We start from the raw sequence: 15,909 nt of genomic DNA, 5'->3' as shown, positions 1-15,909 counted from the left end.
AGGGTATTCACCCGATGCCGGCATATCGTGAGCTGCCATGTGGGTGCTGAGATTTGAACTCAGGACTCCTGGAAGAACAACCAGTACTCTTAACCACTGAGCCATCTCTCCAGCCCCTGTGATGGTAATTTTAAAAATAATGACTGAATGATTATGAGGTTCTTAATAGTAAGAACTATACCTTTATTTGTACCCCCGCTGTTCAGCATGAACTTAACATCAAAGATGTATCCACACAATCAACTAGCATTTATCAATAAAGAAATTTAGTTCTATTGAAATATATTAATCTGAATAAAAAATGAAGACTATTACAATAAAGAAGCTGGGAACTGCTTGTAACACATTGGAATGCACTATTTATTCAAACTGCATCTAGGATATTCTAACTTTGCAACTTAGCTCTTAGTCACTGCAGCAAGCTTATATGAAAATATAGAAGAATTATTATCGTTCTGATGTTTCCCTGTCACTTTATTTCTTATTGTTTTGACTTCCTTAAAAAAAATCTTACTCTGTTTTAGAATCACAAACGTAAAGTCTTATATAATGCCAACACTGTAACAAATGACCAGGGCATTTCATTCAGGAAAACAGTTTACTGTATTGGGTAAGAACAATACATTTTTGTTAGTTTAATTTTTGAAACTGTTAATTTTGCTGAAGAAAAAAATTAAAAGTAAGTAATATAGAATAGTTAAAATATATCTGGAAAAATAAAAGGAAGTAAATGCAAAGAGCCCACAACCCCAAAGCACAACTCTGTGCTCAAGGCTCCACCTAGCATTTTAAGGATTGCAGCCTCTAGAAACAAGCTGCTCAAGTGGTTTCCAAACGAGCGCTTTACACCCTTGATTCTCCTTTTCACAATCTTACCGCCTCTAGAATCGGACAGCTTTAGATAAATAAAGCATGTAGTCAGGGAGGCGTGGGAATCAGCCAGGGACTGTGTATTTGGAGTCGGGGAAGATGCCTCAGTTGGTAAAATGCTTGACACACAATCACGGCAATGTGAATTCAATGTCCAGCACGCGCGCGCGCATGTGCGCGCGCGCAAACACACACACACACACACACACACACACACACACACACACACACACACACACATGCTTGGCATAGTGATACATGGCTTGTGACCACAGTGCAGGGGAGGCAGAGCCAGGTAGATCCCTGGGAATCACTGGCTAGCCAGACTATCCTATTTGACAAGCTCTAAGCCAGTGAGAAACCCTACCTCAAAACAAAGTGGAGTGCAACTGAGAAGGATACCAGTATCAACCTCCTGACCTCCTCACACACAGCACACATGTGCATGCACACTGACAAACACACACAGGCACAATCATGACCACAAATGCACATTATTAAAAAATAAAACAAGATTTTGTTTTAGATTTTACATTTTTTCCCCACGGGGGGGGGCGGGGAGGGGGAATCTAAGATGCACCCATAACAATCCATTAGTGAATCCTGAAACTATTGATAATACAACACAGAGATTAAAGAAATGTTTGGAATTCTACACCACAGCCTACACAGTGAGTGGTTCTCAATATATTTAAAGATCCCACTTAAAGTTTATTTGCTTTTTTAAAGAATGAGTTGTATGTAATAACCTTCTCTGCAAACGCGGCTTCTGTCGCCAGAGAGGCTGCTTTGTGGTCAGGGTACCCCAATAGTCAGCTAGCATTTGCAAGTCAAAGACCCAATGAGGAACAGTCAGGCAGTGACCGGCACAGCAGGGACTGGAGGGGGGCAGAGCGCATGTCCTTGGGACCTGGTGAGACTGTGTTATAATTTTTACCTTTACAAGGCATAGTTAAGCGTTTGCTTGCATCTGTGTCTCTTTTTAACCCCTTCTCATCGCTGATCCGCTACCCTTACTGCAAAGAAATGAGGAGTCGGCTCTAACCTTAAAGAATTTTCCTAAAGCCAAGTAATCCAGCCCGTCGGAGCAGTTGAAGACGACACATTGTTTGGCTACAGCTTTTGCTAAATCCTTGGTTGTTTCTGTCTTCCCAGTGCCAGCCGGGCCTTCGGGTGCCCCTCCAAGGTGCAAGTGAAGGGCTCCAAATAAGGTCCTGGAGTAAGAGAGATGGACAGGATCGTGAACACATGGACAAAACCAAGAGTTAAATGGAATTCTTCTAACGGCCAGCTCCTCCTTAATAATTCCTTCCTGCTAACCTCAGAAAATCTCTGACAGTACATTAGCTTGTTATTACTTTTACTTCAAAAAGTAAATAGATGATAGGTGTGTGTGTGTGTGTGTGTGTGTATATACATTATATATGATATATATTACATATATATGATAGATTGGTGGGTGGGTAGGTAGGTGATAGATGAATGGATGGATGGGCAAGCAGACAGAATGCACATGCTTGTATATATATATACATATATATACATATACTTATATACATAAATACATGACAATATACATTAGAACAAATGTACTTCTGGAATTCAATCCCGGCTTCTGGTCAATGTGGAGAATCCAGCTGACTCTATGAAACCCAACCTTATTAGAAAAGTATGGAAAAGTCACATGAAGAAAATAATTTTTAAATCCACAGCCATCACTTAAAGAAAAAAAGATGTCACCAATGAGGGAATTCAATGATGGAGACATGATTACGAGCAAATCTGCAAAGATACGTATTATTTGGGCAGATACAAATAAACACAAATGCACTTTTGGCAGCACAGATATGAAATCATCAGACTTGGGGAAGAAGAGGAAGTGGGATGGAGTCGCCTCTTTGCACCTGTTATGGAAGCTTGAAATGCTGCTTTCTCTCTTATAGGAACCACAATCTCTCCAGCACCCACTGAAGTGACTAGGTCAAGCAGAGAGAGGACAAGGGAGCTTGCAAGCTTCACGGAGGTCTGCTAACAAGCCTACAGGGCTCCTCACGGAGAGGGTGGGTCAGCTTTCCATTTCTCATTGCATCTGAGGCAAAACTAAGAAAAAAATTATTTCCTGAACCTAAGAAAACCCTAAAGCCTTCTTCAGAGGTATGTCTGCAACTGACATCATCAAAGGCAGCATGGGAAGCAACCCTGACCTAACCATGCTCATAGTGAAAACTGGAAAGTGGGGGTCGTTGTTGAGTAAGACATAAAGCAGCATCAGTAGATGAACAGGGACCTGCGAGTTTCCTTACACACAGAGCAGCCTGTCCTGTCCTCTTTGCTCCTAGTGGTCACAAGCAATCTCTCTTTCTCCCCTTTCTTTCTCTCTCTTCTTCTGTCCTCTGTCCTCCCTCTCTCCTCCCTCCCCCTTCCCTCTCTCTCTTCCCCTCTCCCCCTGCCCCCTCTTCCCTCTCCCTCTCCCCCTGTCCCCTCTTCCCTCTCCCCCTCTCCCTCTCCTTCTCCCCCTCTCCCTCTTCCTCTCCCTCTCCCCCTCCCCCTCCCCCTCCTCCTCTCCCCCACCCCCTCCCCATCTCCCCCTCCCCCTTCCCCTCTCCCCCTCTCTCTCTCCTAGGCAGACAGGCCAATTTAAAAGAGACAACTTGAAATTCTACAACAAAAATATACCCAATAAACTTTTGAAAACTCAGTAATAGGTTAAATATTAGAATAAACATAAGGAAAGAAAATTATGTGTTAAGAGGTAAATAAGAGGGAATTACCCAAAGAGTTAGAAGATCAAAAATAAGAAAGTTAAAGGTCACAAAATAAAGAAGCAAGAAAATGGTGAAGAGGCACAATTTCAATGCCAATGGTCAAGAACATTCCAAAACGGAAGAAAGACATGAACAGAAAAAAAATCCTTAGTAACCATGAAAAATTAAATAACTTCTAATAACATTATATCAACAGTGAAAAGAAAAATCTTTAAAAAACTAATAGAGATAAAGAGAATGATTAAAATAATATTTAATTTTAGTGAATATTATTAAAATAAGGGAATTAAAATCAAAATTAAGGCTCAGGGGACACAAAACACACAGTGCGATTATTTTAACGAGTCCAAATGGTTTGCTAATCATATTAAATGTAAGTGAATTAAACTTGCTGGTGAGGCACTGCAGAGAGCCTTTTCCTTTCCATGCTATCAATCCACTTAGCTTGTAACTAAGGTGTCCGTCCAGACCCTCCTTAGCACTTTTCAAGGGATTCGCCCGCGACCTCTGTCCCCCTTGGGGTGACACACCGACCGCACCTGATGTTTCTCTCTAGACTCTCACTCAGGACACTACTGCAACTGCTTTCCAATCTAGCTTCCCCATCTGATGGCAAAATATTTGGCCCACACAATCTGTCTGTTTCATTTTCTGAAGCTGAAAACAATAGCATGTTTTTATTTATCCTATGTTCTTCCAAGGTGATCATTACTAGATAATGAAATGGTATATTACATTGTTTTCTAGTCATATTCATTTTGATATTAAAAAAAAAAGGGAAAGGTGTATATACGCCATCTTTGTTCTATGCTACCAGAGTATATACTTTGTATCTTGAATGAGTAGATGAAACTTATGACTTCCCTCACAGACACAGGGTGGCGTGTGGTTATGTTGACTCCAAAGGGAATCCTATACTGTAACCTCTATAAATGCCTCAGGTGGATATGGAATTCCATCATAAGCAACACCCTTCATGCCAGTAATGTAGCTTCTTCCAGTGAGTGTGCCTGGCCGGGCACCAGCCCACTAGCCCAAAACAAATGGCGGGATTTCTGCACTTTTCTTGAACTTAATCCTGGACAAATCTCCCTACTTTATTTCATGTTCTATAAACTACACAGTCCTCATGGAGTTATATGAAGACCCTGATATTAACACTATCTTCTACCCAAAATAATTCATAATCAAATATATGAGAAGTCATAATGTTCCTCCAAAAGTATTCACAATTCTGAGTAGTCTCTAAGAGTCTACTTTAAAACCGCAGTCCAGTATCTTTTATTTTAATGCCTCCTGTAAGCCAGAAAATGTGGCAGTGTTGGAGACAAGGGAAAAAATAGCATATGGTCCTTACCCACAAAAGGGTCCAATAAAGAACATAAAATGTAGCGAGCACACCTCAACCCATTGTAATGAACAGTGAGACAGAGGAAGAAACAAGGTGTGACAGGGGATGCCACTGGGAAGCTGCACATATGAATTAACCATGATTATGACAGCATGCACAAGACCTGTGCAGGAAACTCAAGGCAGATAAAATCTCAGCATAGAGAGAGGAGGTAGCATGAGGTCCCACCTCTAGATGAGGAGCTACAGGTAACTGGTGGCTGTCGAGAGAGGGAGAGAGATCTGGTTTTTGTTACTTTGTTTTGTTTTATTTTATTTTGTTTTAAGGATATTACCCCTGGTAAGTTAAACATGTTTCAAGGGATGTCAACATACCCAGGAGCACATGGGCTGCATGAATTGGGCTCAATAGATTAAAAAAATAATAATTAAGAGTTCACAAAGTTGGGTAGGTATGAACTGGTGTGAGGGTGGGTCTCAGAAAAGAAGGGGGAAGGGAATGAATAGAATAAAAATATAATGGATGTTTATTGTCATCTTCTTAGATGTACAATCTGTTGGTCTAATTTAATACATAAGATGGTTAGTCTGCACCTGGAATAAAATGTAGATATTTCTTAAGTACCTATGATCTATCAAAGGGGGCGCCAAGCAGATGTGTGCATTGTGAACAATTGCAGGAGAAAGGTCCAGACACAGTTCTTTAGGGCCTAAGTTGTTAAAGGCTGGAAATGAACAGTCTGATACCATGGAACATAGAAACGGAACTCTACAAAATTCAGTATTCAGGGGAAGGAAAAAATAATAGACTTCAAATGGTCCAAAAAGAAGCCAGAGAATTTGAGGCAGAAAGGAGTAAAGGGGGAATAGGAAGTTCTAACCACGGCCATGCCTAAGAACACCCTGGTTCCCAGAAATGACAAAAGAAACCGGCAGAACTGAGAAAATGAAATTGAGAGGAGGCTTAAGAGGTAGGAAGAACAACACAGGGTAGATTTATAGAATGCAAGGTGAAAGTAATTAGGTACCTTTAACTCAGTCACTGGGCTAGGGGGTAGGTAGGGAAGCTATTTCCCACTCTTCTTTGGATGGTGGGGCTTACCTGTAGCAGCGGTCTGTAAGTGGGGTTATGACTAGCCTAGGGGAGTTGCCCAGATATTCATAGCCATATCGCAAACCGGCATTGATCATCTTTGTTTCTAAGTGATTTTCCTAGGATCAATTGGATCAAAAGGAGTTGGTCAGAAAGCAACATTTCAAACAATATGAATTCACAAGCTCTTTTAATAAGAACAACCACAACGCAGACTTTTTTAGAATTACCTTTCAGGCACTAGTTCACTCGCTAGAAGAATTCAACAACTAGTTTTTTGGATGAATAAGAGAAGTTAGTGGTTTCCATGTTTTCTTATAGAATATTTTAAAACATGTCCCCCTTCTTTCATGTATTATCTTATTATTCTTCAATATGGAGTTATGGCCACTATCATAATTTTATGGCTGAGGAGCCTGATTACAGAGATAAGTACCTTGCCTACATTCTGATAAGGGAGTATCTGCTTCTGAAACAGGGATTCCATCACCCATGATCCTACCACCAGATACTGTGACCCTGAAATGGCTTAGACAGTGCTGGTTCCTAACTGTGTCCTCCTGCCCATTCCTCCTAAGACTTACGTGGACCCCTGTGAACTGCTGAGCCCCCATCTCCCACACTCAGCAGGCCACCGTAACTACCCCGCCCCTCCTTCTACCCCAGTCATGACAAGCATCGTCACCCACCCAGACAGCCTGAAAAACTCCTTCCTTATTATTCATGGTTCCGGTTTCTTTAAGGACTAAACCAGACCAGAAGACTGGCCTGCACCTCACTTAGATACATCAGGCATCTAAATACACAATTTTAAGCTGACCAACTCCAACATTTTGTAAATAACAAGCATAATAATGCACTGAAAAGTACCCAACTTCTGCTCATTTTGTTGCCTTTACACGGACTTGTATGTTAATAATACATGTATAATAATACATTTGAATATAAATATAGGCATGTAAATGTAGCTATTGATGGTGATAGGTGTAGTTACTGGCTACACCTTAATTTTCAACCTGGAAAAACATATAGAGAAAGTCATTAGCAAAACGTCCTGTATTACCGACCCGATTACCCTTCTGATCAAGCAAGCATGAATTTAAAAGTTATGAGTTGAAATTGCTGTATGAGACCACTTACTTGCCAGTAATACCTAAGCTGACTCAACCATTCAAAGTCCGTATCGTCACTGATTTTCTTTTTGACGAGGTTCGCGAGGACATCTCTAGCATGGACATCCAGCACCACCAGGGCGCCCAGGGTGACGCGGTTCTGCTTAGACAGTTTGCCACGGACCAGAGTGACAATGTCATCGATTTGGTTGTTACAGATATTCAAGTATTCCTCCAGGGCCTGAAAAAAATAAGGTACTGTTTCCCAATGTGATCAGAATCAATGTGAACAAAAACAGCTTTTTTATACTTATGCATATAGATGTGATGGTCTCATCTGTAGATACAGAAGAGATATCCTCTGCATTTTTAATCATAATTTCCATGCAATTGAAAGCTAATCTATTTTCCCTCCTGCAAAGGAATTAAGACAATAAACCCATTCTGGCGGACACAGTGGGCAAATGTGGCTCGTGTCAGCCTCACACTTCCCTACCCTTCTTCTGTTCTCTGTGCTTATGTTGTGTGGTTATGTGGTTATGTCAACCTTATTGCCCCATCTTTATGGGACATGAAGGAGAGGGAGAGACCCAGTCAGAGCCAACCATAGCTCTTCCTGGGAGCTCAACAAACTACTTTTCCCTAGTGTAGATGGACTTTTCTTTCCCACCCACCAGTTCCCAAATAACCAACATGGAGACCAAATATTAATTATAAATGCTCAGGCCAATAACTCAGGCTTATTACTAACTAGCTCTTACAACCTAAATTAACCCATTTCTACTAATCTACATTCTGCCATGTGGCATTACCTCTCTTTCATCTTGCTCCTCCTGTTTCCTCCTGTTTCCTCTCCACTGGCCACCCCTCTGACTCTACCCTTCTTCTTCCCAGCATTCTCTCTACACCAAAATTCCTGCCTAGCTATCGACCAATCAGCTTTTTATTAACAATGAGAGCGACACATTTTCACAGTGTACAGAAGGATTATTCCACAGCCTTTTCCCCCTTTTTGTCTAAATAAAAAATAAATATAACTAATAAGTATCCGTGTGGTTATCTGGGGGCAACTGCTGAGACATAAAGAAACTCTGCCTATAAATGGCATTCCAAGGTGGGGCCGGAATTTGCACACAAGACCCGACAGCTTACAAAAGGATTCTAAACACACAAAAATGGAGTCAAATGTGGCTCCTTGGTAACCGCCTTTTCTCAGGAGGCTCTGTTGGCGGCAAGCAGAGGCAAAGCTCCTTTAAGAGACAGCGTTCTGGCTCATGCTAGCAGCAAACCCAGGCAGGGCTTCTCTAGGAGGCCCTGCTACTGGAGCCTTAAATGGGGTTGGTACGCTACTCAGCGGCAGCGTGGACCCCAAAACTCCCCAGAGTTGAGGCAGGAAACTTGGCTCCCATCAGTACCTCTGCCATGAAGGTAGGCTCTCGGGGAACCAAAGGGGGAGGAGCCAGCTGTCATTCACTAAGCTGACCAGTGCCAGCAGCTGACATAGCAGTTTAAGATTCATCTTATGTGTTCAAAAAATAATACAGATGCTCAGGAAAGACAGATCCAGATTGAAAAAAAAACTCTAAACTGGTTACAGTGTATTTAAAAATATACATAGGCTTGGGAGAGAAAAAACAAGGGTAGAGACAGAGTCATAGATTAAAAAAAATAATTTAAAAATAATAAAGTCCTTAAAAAGGAATAGAGTGATAAAAAAATATATAATAAGCTATGTAAAGATGGGAAATACAAAGAGAGTCTGGCTCATGTATGTTATTGTGTTGTCTTTGAATTTTCTGATTGCTGAGGAAGGAATGACAGCTGATAAAAACACATTGGATTATAGAAACTGCTGGATTAAACCAACCTATATACGTTAAAAGTGTCCTGACTTCAAAATGGAAGTCAAAAGATGCATTACTTTGGGGGAGAGGTTATGCTTTTATTTCCACAGAAATGAGAAGCTGTGGATTCATTTCAAATTAATACAGTTTGATTGGGGAAGAGCCCCTGAAATTGTAACTACAAACATAAAGAAATAAACCTAGAAGAACTATAAGACATATGATATATATTTTACTTGATCAAACATAAAACAAAAAGTCATCTTCGGCTGACTTGTGTACAATGCACAGTCTATACTTGTATTAATACAGAAATGTATGTTACCTTTAAAAGTTTATATATTTTCAGAACAATATGACTAGACACCAATGAAAATGGATGGCTCAGATGATCCAGCATCTCAAAATGCCTCAGCTACAGTCTCCTAAGAATTCTGCATTCAAAGCAACTTTAAGGCTGCCAGCTGAGATGGTCCAACCTCACAAACTACTCTAGTCAAGACTTAACAATTATCCTGATTTTCTCAGGGTTCCCCCAAAGGGATTGGCACTCCCAAACAATAGGAAGTAGTCTAGAAAATGATGCCCACATTCCCCAAAAATGGGCTATGGCTGTCTATTATCATTTAAGGGGGGTTGGTTACAAGTTGTTATTGATAGTGGCCATGAAAGAAAAACTAAACAAAGGAGTTAAGTTCAAAGATCTCTTTCTGAAAGAAAGAAGGGGGATATATTATAGAAATGATGAGATAAAAGGATAGATTACTTGTAGTGGGTAGCCATTCCAGCTTGGTTCTGGAAGTTCCAACCCCCATTGAGACTCTGGCAACTGTCACGCCTACGAGGCGGGGCGAGGGGAGGCGCCTGGGGACCCGAGAGCTGGATGGGCCAGCGCTCGCTCTGGGGAAGGTGTAATGCAGTCTAGCGGTGTTCTCTGGAGCTCTGCACAGTCAATCTGCACCGGTCAGCGTTCCGGCACCGAGAGAGCGCCCAGAGCGAGCGCTGGCCCATCCAGCTCTAGGGTCCCCAGGCGCCTCCCCTCGCCCCGCCTCGTAGGCGTGACAGTTGCCAGAGTCTCAATGGGGGTTGGAACTTCCAGAACCAAGCTGGAATGGCTACCCACTACAATTACTGAATCTACTTTAATCAAAAAATAACTATTAATCTCAAAATATTTTACATTGGTATGTATTTTAGTTTATTGCTACAAATTTAAAGTTATTTCTATTATACTGTATGTATATTTCTACTCTTGTTTGGGGTATTGTGATATGAAGCTCATTTAAAATATAATGTAAAATTAAAAATACTGGTTATAGTAATCAATAATAGTCAAACTTATAGTCATGTTAGGTATGTTTTCAAGGATATACACAGATATATTTAGATAGACAGATGGTCATCAAACACTTCAAAGACTTACAGAATATGGCATTTAAAACGTTTAATAACCTAAGGCTTTTCATGACAGTGAGACATGTCTGCGTCTGACAGCACCAATCTACTTCAGAGAAGATGATGGGCATCGAAGAAACTCCATATGAAGTTTGCTTTCTTTGTGGCAAAAGCTAGCTACTGGGCAAAGAAACTATCCTTGCCTCTGAAGTCCTTCAAAATTCCCTGCTTCACAGAGAAGTCTGTCAGATATACTAGACCAGTAGGCCAAAGTTTGATGCCCCAGTGTTTTAGAAGAACTTTGGATGACTGTCCAAGCAGCCAGATGTCCCTGTTGTTAGGTAGTATTACGTCCTTCTGCGGTCTTTGTTGGAATTAAAGACTAAATAATTAGACTTGAAGTTTTCCTTAGTTAGGCCAGAAAGCAAATTAAGTACAAAACTTTAGACTCACTAAGATATGATAGATAATTGGGTATTTTCTCTAAATTTGCCAAATATAAATCAACTGGATATTGTAACAGTAATTTTTCTTAATAACTGTTTTTGTTGTATATAATTTTTTTGTATATAATGACTATGTTAAAATTAAAACCTTCCTTCTCAATTAGACAAAAGGGGGAAAATGCTGTGGAATAATCCTTTTGTATACTGTAAAGATTTGTCACTCAAATTGGTTTAATAAAAAGCTGACTGACCAGCAGCCAGGCAGGAAGTATAGGTGAGACAAACAAACTAAGGATGATGGGAAGAGGAAGAGTGGAGTCAGAAGAGTTGCCAGCCAGGTGGAGAGAAAGCAAGACATGGTGAAGAGGTAAATGCCACGAGCCTCATGGCAGCACATAAAATAAAAGAAATGGGTTAATTTAAGTTGTAAGAGCTAGTTAGTAATAAGCCTGAGCTATCAGCCAATCATTTATAATTAATAATAAGAATCTGATTGGTTATTTGGGAGTGGGCTCTCAGGACAAGAAAACTCCACTTGGACCCTAGACTTGGTCAACTGTGAGTCTGTCACTCCAAGCTACTGAAAAATGTTGTCCTGTCAACAGAAACTTGTAGAGAGGAGAGACAGACAGGGAAAGTGACACCGGGAAGTGGCGAGACTCTTGGGCCACCTTTCTCCTTTGGATCTCAAGGGTCCTCCAAGCATTCTTCCATGAGCTTGCTACAGGAAGTTTGAAATACCAGTATCATGGTTGAAATATGATGTGCATGTGTCCCTCGATAGTTTGTGTGCTGGAGGCTTGAGCTCCACTGTGGCAGAGATGAGCCAGTGGAAGCTGTGCAGAGCCTCGTGGATAGCAACCAGGTTGCGAACATCACCCTCTGAGGGATTAAACAAGCGTGTGGAATTGGACTCATTCCTGTGAGAATGGATTGAAGGGTTCCTCGGAGGGCTTGGTTGTTGGTGATGGCATTGCTGGGCAGTGTTGAAAACTCCAAGAGGTAGGACTTATTAAAGGAAGTAGATTAGTAGGGTGTGTCCTTCAAAGGTACAGTGGACACAATCCCCTTCTTTCTCTACTCCCTTTCCTTTTTTTCTTTCTCCCCTCTTCTTCTTCCTCTCCCTCTCTCTTTTTTCCCTGAGCCCAAACCAACCTCCCCCTCTAAGCTGGTTATCTCAGGCATTTTGTCAGAGAGGCGGAATGCTGACACAGGTTGGTATTGAAAGGGGAGCTTGGTCTCTTGCCAGTCCCTGTTGTTTTTTTCATGCTATGTCTCTTCCTCTTGTTCACTCTGTAGCCACGATGCCATTCGCCATGTTGTGATATAACCAGAAGGTCCTCATCAGAGTCACCACAACTAGATAGGACTGCCTAAGTCTTGGACTTGTAGCCTACAGACGTAATAGAAGTAAACCTCTTCTCTGTATGAAGTATCTTGTTGGGGAATATTATTTTAAGGTGTGTTACTTTTGTTTACTGTGAAGCTGTGTTACTGTGCCTGTCTAAAACCCCTGATGGTATAATAAAGAGCTGAACAGAAAATAGCAAGGCCAGAGAAAGGATAAATAGAAGGAGAAATCTGGAAGGAGGGAGAAGGAAAGAGATGGAGGAATGAAAAGAAGGAGCAGCCAGAGAGGGAGGAAGACTCGAGGGCCAGGCACCCAGCCTCCCAGCCACACAGCCAGCCACAGAGTAAGTATACTCTTACAGAAGTAAAAGAATGGGAAAAGCCAGAGGCAGAAAGGTAGACAAAATACTTTAAAGGAAAGCTGGCAAGAAACTAAGCCAAGCTAAGGCCAGACATTGATTTATTTGGGAGGTGGGTGGCAGGCCCCCAAAAGAGAGAAAACAACAGACAATAGTACCTATCTTCTGGTATTTCTTATAACAACAAAAAAGAGCAAAGAAATAAGAATGATGATAATAACAACAATAATGATAATAAATAATAATAATAAAATAATAATAAATAATGCCAAGCAATTTGGTTTATCTTGCACTAAAGTAAGTTCTAAGGAACAGGCTTGCTTTAGAGTCTCTGTTACAGTAGATGAAAAAATTCAAAACTGGAAGAGAATTTATGATGAATATAAATTAAAATCAATGAAAAATATTGTGTTTAAGGGAATTGTCAATATGTTCCAGCAGACTGGTGGCCAATTTCTCCACTCTCATAAGTTTTAATAAATGTTGTATGCTGAGGAGTTTATTTCAGGTCTGTTGTTAAGAGGCAACAATAAAACCAAAAAGCCAGTTTCTGCGGATGTGAACAGTTTAGAGAACCAAGCTGGAGACAAGACACTCTTCCTTGAAGATTTTTATCACTTTAATTATTACTTTTGCAAAAGCTCTTTATTCAAGCTCTCGGGGCTTAAACACCATTTCATTTCTATTATTTACATGAATGATTTGCTAGTAATTTGCTTCCTAAGTAATTAAAACTTAACTTCTGTTCCACCCATGTTTAACCATATAAGTGTTTAAATTCTTGAATCCAATTAGTGAACTTCACTATATTTAGTAACTAAATCAGTAAAGACACTTTGGGTCCTATCATATAAGATTTATCATTGTCCTCTCATCTGGACAATTTGGCATCTCTCAGACTCCTTAGTTTTCATATTCTATCACAACAGAGGTATAACATTTGGACATACTGGGTATACATACTAACTACATGCCCATAGAAATTCATTTGTACTAGAATAATGCACTTTACTGCAATAAAACAATAATGTCAGAATTGAAATTTGGCTCCAAAAATATTAAAAACTAACCTCTTTAGGAATGATGTAATATTACCAATGAGGAAATGGGGAAAAAAACGGAAAAAACTGATATGATAATGTTTTCATCGCATAAAATGAATTCCTTGTGAACATTGTTATAGTGAGTGAGGGTGCTAAAGGCAACCGCCACTGTGTTATCTGGATTGGATTATTTTTGTCAGGCCCGGATCCTTCTACCTTTCAACCCCAATAAACTCACTCAGAATCACATCCATACTTTCAATATCCTGAGCTCAGCAACAGTGACCTTTCTTCAATCTGTTTTAAAGACGCTCTGATATCTCCCATGGTCTCATTTCACAATCAGCACTTATTGAAGAGGGAAATGGAAACACAGATTCCGAGGTGAACATGTGCTCTGGGTGCAGCAGTGTAGGGCATGGTCATGACTTGGAGCTTCAGGAAGCTCCAGGTGGTGGCAGAGTCTTTTGCCACTCAACCAGCTCATCAGTTTCTAATGTAAGCCACTCCTTCCTTGGGAGAAAATTATCAAAATACAGAATATTAAATGCTCATGGTAGAGACATCCAGGGACCACACATGCTTACTGCTGTCACGGAAACTCTATGCCCTGGCTTTCTGGTACCTGAAAACCCTTGACCTGTTTCCATATACTTTGTCCTTCCTGCAGAAAAGTGAGTGACATGTTGGTGAGGTGGGGTGACTTAATGCGTGCCTCCGTCCTTCCTCATTGGAAGTTGCTTGCCTAAAGAGGACAAGCAGCCCTCTCAAATTTCAACACTTGCTTAGTTTCCAACAGTGTCCTAAAGCTATATCAAATTTCTCATCAAAAATATATTTAAAACTCAATGCTTTAAACTAAGGATCAGTAACTGGCTGGTTTCAGTTGATCCATTGGTCAATTACAAGTTGGCTCACTTGAACTCTAATTTCAAACATAGTAAGTGTCTTGCTGATTAAGTCCTGCCCATGAAGTGGAACCCATACTGTAGACTGTTAATGAGGCCACAATCTGTGGCTAGGTGAGTCATGGCACCAGGGGAGAACACACTACTATTATTCTGCTAAGTGGACTTAGCAATAAAATGACTCCTAATGATTTATTGCCATGGCCATAGATCAGTATACTGCTCAGCCTTCATCAGAGAAGCTGCTTCTTGCAGTAGATGGTAATTAATACAGAGACCACAACTGGTAAACATGCAGAGAATAAGAGACTCCAGACTCTAGTGTTCAACCTAAATGGGAGTTCTGTCTCTCCTCTCTCTCTCTCTCTCTCTCTCTCTCTCTCTCTCTCTCTCTCTCTCTCTCTCTCTCTCTCTCTCTCTCTCCCCCCTCTCTCTCTCCTCCGTCTCTCCTCTCTCTCTCTCTCTCTCTCTCTCTCTCTCTCTCTCTCTCTCTCTCTCTCTCTCTCTCACACACACACACACACACACACACACACACACACACACAGGACTAAGGATCTATGTGGAAGAGGCACACACACACACACACACACACACAGGGCTAAGGATCTATGTGGAAGAGGCACACACACACACAGAGGGCTAAGGATCTATGTGGAAGAGGCACACACACACACACACACACACACACACACAGGGCTAAGGATCTATGTGGAAGAGGCACACACACACACACAGGACTAAGGATCTATGTGGAAGAGGCACACACACACACACACACACACACACACACACACACACACACACACACAGGACTAAGGATCTGTGTGGAGGAGGGGGCAGATAAAATCCCAGCATGTATAAGGGGAGGTGAACACCGAGTCGCACCCCCCCAAGCCGAGACGCTATTGGCGTTTGATTGCTGCTTGGAGAGGGAGAGTTGGTTTTCTTCAGTACTGTGACAAACTGGAATCCAGATTACACTCCGGGGGAGGCCTCACAACTGGAAGTAGTCAAGCAATATGAACCGGACTTGATGGGTTAAAAAGAAAAAACTTGCCCATTTAAGTTTACAGGAACCAGAAAGAGCTCTGAAATGTTGCCTGGCCTAATACATACATTATTATAGTATTGCTGAAAAAACAAACAAACAAAAACAAACAAAAAAGATAATGTGGCTCTTTAAAGTTTCCAACACCAGATGTGATTCCTAACTTGCAGTATGTCTCAAATTTTCAAGTACAGTACACAGACTAAAATATGCCAAAGAGGCTTTCTCTAACGTTTTCTGACATTCCCCAAAGCTCAAAGACAAACAAAAGCTGATAAAGTGAATTTACACAGGAAACAGGAAGTTTTCAGTCCAGTTATTTC

At 41.0% G+C, this 15,909-nt stretch overlaps 1 protein-coding gene across 1 annotated transcript in view; it reads right to left on the bottom strand.

Moving 5' to 3' along the window:
- Positions 1-15,909, bottom strand: part of Dnah7 (dynein axonemal heavy chain 7) — a 257,387-nt gene that overhangs the window by 147,738 nt on the left and 93,740 nt on the right. The window contains exons 23-25 of the mRNA XM_042259698.2: positions 7,219-7,431; positions 6,088-6,197; positions 1,916-2,084 (exon numbers count right to left, since the gene is read on the bottom strand). Of these exons, the coding sequence (XP_042115632.2) occupies positions 1,916-2,084; positions 6,088-6,197; positions 7,219-7,431 (492 nt within the window). The remainder of the gene's footprint in view (positions 1-1,915; positions 2,085-6,087; positions 6,198-7,218; positions 7,432-15,909) is intronic.

The sequence above is a fragment of the Peromyscus maniculatus genome, chromosome 13 (assembly GCF_049852395.1).
Source record: "Peromyscus maniculatus bairdii isolate BWxNUB_F1_BW_parent chromosome 13, HU_Pman_BW_mat_3.1, whole genome shotgun sequence".
Lineage (NCBI taxonomy): Eukaryota > Metazoa > Chordata > Mammalia > Rodentia > Cricetidae > Peromyscus > Peromyscus maniculatus.
Note: the sequence above shows the minus strand (reverse complement) of the source record. Positions and strands in the feature narration are given on the sequence as shown.